The 6,577-nt window shown below is 41.4% G+C and overlaps 1 protein-coding gene across 1 annotated transcript; it reads right to left on the bottom strand.

Annotated features, from left to right (window-relative positions):
* Nucleotides 1-250: 250 nt before the first annotated feature.
* Lrit2 (leucine rich repeat, Ig-like and transmembrane domains 2) lies at nt 251-4,881 on the bottom strand. The gene is made up of 3 exons (XM_021645284.1): nt 4,772-4,881; nt 3,696-4,477; nt 251-1,008 (listed from the first exon to the last, which is right to left on the bottom strand). Exons 1-3 carry the CDS (start codon nt 4,879-4,881, stop codon nt 251-253), a joined length of 1,650 nt encoding a protein of 549 aa, XP_021500959.1.
* Between the last annotated feature and the right edge of the window lie 1,696 nt (nt 4,882-6,577).

Raw genomic sequence — 6,577 nt, 5'->3', positions numbered from 1 at the left:
TAATTTCTAGACACAGTCAGGCATAATCAAATGATTGGTTTAATAAGTCAGAACTCCATTGGCTTTAGCTCTATGAAGATAAATACCGTGTCTCCTTTTGCATGTCTGAACTCTCTCCATCAATTTCCTTAATTAGAACACAGTAGATGCTCAATAAATACTTGATAAATGGATGGAACCAAGTTGTGCTGTCATGGAAGGGTGGATTCTGAGACTGGAGATCCATCCATTTCCACTCTGTGGTGCACTGTTAACTGTTACCCTCCTTTTCTATCTCCTCATTATCCTCCATTACTCTGCAACCCTCACCATCCTCATAGACAACTGGAGGATCTTTGGAAGAGCTATCCTTGCACTGTGGTACTGCTTGGGGGCATCGTGGGGTTTTCCTGTAAAGAGGGCTACAGCACAAACACCACTCATGACAGTTGTATGGGCCCTGGGATGCCCAGACATAAACACCAACAGGCAGTGCCAGGAGCACAGCACACAAGACCACAGTAACATGCAAGAGGTGCTCACGACTCTCCAGCCCACCACTGTCTTTTCCTGTCACAAAGACCACACACTGGCCCTGGCTGGGAGGCTGACTCCTCAGGCTGAGGCATGCTTTATATTCTGTAGCAGGGAGAAGGTTATCCACAGCATATGAGTTGATTCCAGGGCCTATATGGATCACCTTCTTCCTGAGAGCTTCATCAGATTTAATGTAGAGAGTAAACCACTGTTCCTCTGGGAGGCCGGTCACGGTGAGCCACTCCAGCAAGATGCCATGCACTGTCTGCTTGACAACCCGTAGGTCAACATAGGCACTGAGCTCTGAGGAGGTGGAACGAGAATGCCATCCAGGCATGGCCTGGGCAGGCTCGATGTAGAGTCTGATGACAAGGGAGCGTCTTCCAATGGAGTTGAAAGCCATACAAGTATAATTACCACTGTCCATCAGGTGAGCTGCTGGGATGACAAGCTGGGACAAAACAGTATCTTCTGCAATTGATGAGACCAACACTGAGTGAAAAGAACAAAACAGCTGTGCATTTCTTTGATAGACAGCTGGAAAGTTCTAGCAATGCTAGGTCTTATGTTAAAATGATGGGTATTATTTATTAAGTATGTACCTGTGTCAAGGGTTATCTTTCTGGAAATGCTGTAGAGTGAACAGCTAATTTGCATATAAGATGTAGAGGGTTGGAGCAGCTGATTAGCTTATCCATACTTGTTCAGAGACAACAATTATGTGAAGTCCATTCTTCTATCTAAGAGGACAACATTCTTTTAGCATTAGTTGTACCCACTTTGGCCCTACTGAGCCTAATACCATGGCTTACTGAGATTTTTCAAAATGGTGTGATTAAGAGATATTATGAGCTCCAAAGGAGCTCTTACCTCCCAGATGTGCAGTGCTTCAGAACCTGGATACCAAATACTTGGGCTCTCATTTCTTTCATGTGCATGCTACTGGACAAAGTGCTTAAGTTCTCTTAGCCTCAATTTCCTTGTCAAGAAAATGAGATGACATGTACTCTACAAGTTTATAGAAAATGCCATGAAGTCTTACCTGTTATTATTTCCAGGAGACCAGATATAACACAGTATCAAGAGTGATTATATTGGGACTGGCAAGATATCTCAGCAGCTAAGTGTACTCACTGCTCTTACAGGTAACCCAGGTTTGATTCCAAACACACATATGGTAGCTCATAGCTGTCTGTAACTCCAGTTTCAGGGTATACAATATTTTTTTTCTGGTCACTGAAAGCATTAGGCATGCATGTGCTGCACAAACACACATGAAGGTAAAACACTCATTGACCAGGGTAGTTTTATGTCGCCTTGACATAAGCTAGAGTCATTGGAGAGGAGGCAGCCTCAATTTAAAAAATATTTCCATTAGATCATGCTGTAGGCAAGCATATAGGGCAGTTTTTAAATTAGTGATTGATGGGGGTGGGGCCACCCCTAGTGATCCAGGGTTCTTTAAGGAAACATACTGAGCAAGCTATGTGGACCAAACCAGTAAGCAGCATTCCTCCGTGGCCTCTGCTTCAGCTCCTGACTCAAGGTTCCTGCCCTGTTTGAGTTCCTGTCCTGATTTCCTTCAATGATGAACAGTGATGATGAAGCATAAGCCAAATAAACCCTTCCCTCCACAAGTTGTGTTGATCATGGTGTTTTGTCACAGCAATAATAACACCAAGTAAGACACCAGAGACATAAAAAAATTAAATAAAACTTTTTTTTTTTGAGAAGAGATTTCTCTGTGTAGCCTTGGCTGTCCTGGACCGACTTTGTAGACCAGGCTGGCCTCGAACTCATGGAGATCTGCCTCCCTTTGCCTCTCCAAAATAAAAAATTTTTTAAAAAGAGGGATGATAAGGTATAACTGAGTACCTTTCCTTTCGTCTTCTTCTCTCTCTCCTTCCCTCCCTCCCTTCCTCCCTTCATTCCTCCTCTTCTTCCTTTCTGTTTTTTTGAGAAAGGGTTTCTCTGTGTAACAGCTGTACCTGTCCCATAGGTGAGGCTGGCCTCAAACTAAGAGATCCACCTGTCTCTGTCTCCCAAGTTTTGGGATTAAAGGGAGGCACCACCACTTTCTGAATAATTAATTGATTTTAAAAGAAAACTAGAATGATGAATTTTGTCTTTCTTGTGCTGTCAGTATTTAACATTTTATTGATATGGTAAGATCAAAATATAGAGAAAAGTGAAAAACTCAGTCAATTGCATATATATATATATATTTGACTACCTGGAGGCTCATCATCATCTATGGAAACTTACTTGGCTGCATCCCTCAAATATTATTCGCTCTCAACTATTCTAGATAGAAGAGCTAAGAAGCTACAATGTCCTTGCAGCTTCAACATGCTCCTGAGGAGGCCTTGCCTGGCTTTGGGAATTGCTAAAACCTATTCCAAGAAAAAAGGTGCAAATACAGGTCCCAGTTTTCAGCTCCTGGAAGTCACATAATCCCTCTAGGCACTATTATAATTTTGAGCTAATATTATCTGAGTAACACAGTAATCTAAAGTAAATATTTATTTGGTATGTAGAACTTGATATCTTATGGAGATCACTCAAGGGGAACACTGCAGAAATAGATACATGACTATACATATTGTTGGCCCCAGACTCACTAAGTTAAAATCTTACCAGGAGGGCCTTATAAATCTTATTTCATATAAGCATCCCACATGATTCTGGTCAGACAATGTTAAGAGGTAAATAACACTTACTAGGAAAAGTTCTAGCTAGAAATTTTAGTGTTGTGATTTTTCATCTAGAAGGTTTCCAAATATTGTATTTGTTCATATGTAATTCTATTAACATATACATACTATATTAAATCATCAGCTCAAAATTATCTATCTATCTATCTATCTATCTATCTATCTACCTACCTATCTATCTACCTACCTATCTGTCTATCTATCTATCATCAATCTATCATTCTATATCTCCTATATATTTATATATAAGACCTGCACGTATCCACTTTAAACAGTGATGATAGTGGAATGCTATCTTGGACTCTTTTCTGTTCTGGAGAGCTAATGCACATATATGTCAATCTTACTTGCATTCATTCTTCATGAATGACACAGTTTACACTTCTGTAATGAGAAAGGGTCCTTACAGACCTCTACACTACACACACACACACACACACACACACACACACACATTTGACTTACCATCAAATACTCTCCATGTGCTCAGGGGATACTTCCATGCAATGGTTGGTGAAGGACTGGCTTGTGCCAAGCATTGCAGGGTCACATTCTTTCCTATCTGGATAGTGACATTTGTGCTAGGGGTTGAGATATTTGGCTTCATACAAACACCAAGCTCAGTCTCATGCAAAAGCTGTCCTGCTTTAGAGACAGGACTCTGGCATATCAGGTAAGAATTCACCAGAGTGAACGGAGGACCGATGGACTTGACAAACTCAACAAGCCCCCTTAAACGGCAGTCACATACCCAGGGATTATTGTGCAATGACAGCACCATGTTGGAAAGAATCTCAGCTCCACAACCGTGCTGCTGCTGTTTCTGATAGGCTGGCCAGTTTAAGAAGACAGACTTGGCTACAACTGTCAGCCTGTTGGAGGATATGTCAAGGTATGTCAGGTTGGCTAGGAACTGAAGAGCCAGTTCAGGAAGTGCGTCAATCTGGTTGTGTTTGAGATCCAAGACCCGCAGGAGCGGTGTGGCGCGGAACGCTGTCCATGGTACTGAACGGAGCCTATTCCCCTCCAGTCTCAGCTCTCTCAGCTCAGGCAGGTCGTCCAGGGCGCCTAGGTGGATTACAGTGACATTGTTAAAGTTGAGCCAAAGGTATTGCAAAGTTCTCATGTTGGTGAAAACCCCCTGGGGAAGTTCAAATAAGGGTGAGTTTTCAATTCTCACTTGCTTGAGTTCTTCGGGAAAGTTGTCTGGAATCTTTCCCAAAGACACAGACAGGCACTGAAGACTCCTGTATAAGAAAGCAGAAAAACTTTAATAAGCATCAAGGAACCTGTAAATGTTACTGGGTGTATCTTGTCAATAGACATGAGGATTAAATAAAAAAATAATAAACTTGAAATAAAATAAATTGATGTTGGTAAAAATGTTCTGCTCAAATAAATTCCAGAACCAATTAAAATGAATCACATGGAGATTTAGCTGATTTCCCACAGACTCTAAGCCTGTGTCACTCCATATCATTCCTGAAGAAAGCTCCTTCCTTCCCCCCATCACCCTCTGGAGTCCTGTCAGCATAGCACACCTGCCAAAACTCTCCTCTGAGCAGGTACACCCTGGCAAACAGAAACGCTGAGCTGCATGTGTATCCTGAGACAGCAGAAATTGCAAGAAACAGCAAAAAACAAAAGCCATATTTATCTGTAGGCAATACCTTGTGTGTTTTAAATAGGCATGGTCTCGGCTTCTGAATAGGAAATCCTATTATTGGTAATCCATGACTATGTAGGTCAGCACAGCCAGACTAAAGCCCTGAATGCTTTGAGGTCTGTTACAGCTCTGCTCCCAAGCTCAGGCAAATCCTGTGTGGAAGGACTTGTGTCTGTTAACTGAGGTGAGAAAGTCCATTAAGTTCTGATTTTTTAGTTTGGAAAAAGAAGTGTAGATCAGACGTCAAGTTCTATTTTGCTTCTACCTTCTCTTGGCCTCTTACAAAGAATCCAGGGGAATAATCACGTGTTTTAATTCAGAGCACCACAACTCAGGACTTGGGCAAAATGCATCTAATATTTCAGAATTCAAGAATGAACCCTGAAAACCAAAATTTCCTACTATTTTCTTGAAGTGAAAGCAGACATCGAGCAAAACAATCCTGTGATTATTTGGCTGTGTGCCAAGTATGTGTTTAGACATATTTCTATGGCACCAAGACAATTCCTTCTGGAACTCACAGCACTAGCATCAGAGACACATCAGGGTACTCTTCCAACACGGCAGTTTACAAATGTAAAGCCAAAGCTTTGAGGTCTTGGGCAAGAAGCTTAATGATATAAGCTTTTACAAAACACAGAGTTCCAGAGCACAAAGAGCAAGTGCCAGGCTTGTAAATGTTATCTATGGTAAGACACTATTCTATAACTCTTCACTCACCTAGTGTTCATTGTTTATTCACTGTAAGTCATCTTTGCCAGGCGCGATGGTGATGAGAAAAAAAAAAAACTGCTATAGCTTTTTTCTCATTTAATCTTCTTTGTTCTTATGCTTCTGATTCTTTTTACTTGTAGGCCTCTGTTTCTCCTCTGCAAAAATTAGAATATTAACAGACATCTCACAGTGTATCCAGGAAGTGTTTGAATTAACTAAATTAATAAAGTGCCTAGCACACAGTAGAGGCCCAATAATTCACCCTGTATAGTGACAAAGTCTAAAGGGCAGAAGTTTCAACTTTCTTATGAAATGGGGGCATATCAAGAAAATATCAAAATTCCATGTTCTTGTAAGACTCATGATATACATTATACCCCACAAAAGGCTTCAGTGAAAAAAAAATCCGCTTAATAGCTAGCCAGTGCGGGGGGAAATGGGTCACAAGCTAAGCTGCTTACATTCCAGGCTTCCCACTCATGCCAGATGCATTTTCTGGCATTCCTAAGCAATTTAACTCGACATTTGGATACATCTTTGCAGTTACTTTCAAGGTAAATACCAATCCCAACACAGAGTGTGTTGTGGGCTCCAAGTCTTTTTGAGATGGGGAGATGTGCTGCTCTCATTACCTTTCAAATGATGAGGAGGTGGTACTCACTTGCAAGAAGTGCCTTCACAAAGCAAGGTCCTTCCTAAAGCAGCACACACCCAGGGACAGGCTGGGGAGTCTGTCAGTTCCTAGCTCACTTGACCTCAAAAAATCAACACTGACATATTTGCTCCAGAACCCTCTGCCAAGTTTCACACAATTTAAGCTTGCTTCATGGGACTCTGCAATTCAAGAGGTGGATGTCTGGAAGCCTTTCTTTCATCTTACACCCAAATAGAAAAGCCAAAAATTAAAAAGCTTCCCCCTTTCCTACAATATCCTCTCTGTCTATTCCATGTCCCACCTAACATAAAT

The sequence above is a fragment of the Meriones unguiculatus genome, chromosome 9, assembly GCF_030254825.1.
Source record: "Meriones unguiculatus strain TT.TT164.6M chromosome 9, Bangor_MerUng_6.1, whole genome shotgun sequence".
Taxonomy (NCBI): Eukaryota; Metazoa; Chordata; class Mammalia; order Rodentia; family Muridae; genus Meriones; species Meriones unguiculatus.
Note: the sequence above shows the minus strand (reverse complement) of the source record. Positions and strands in the feature narration are given on the sequence as shown.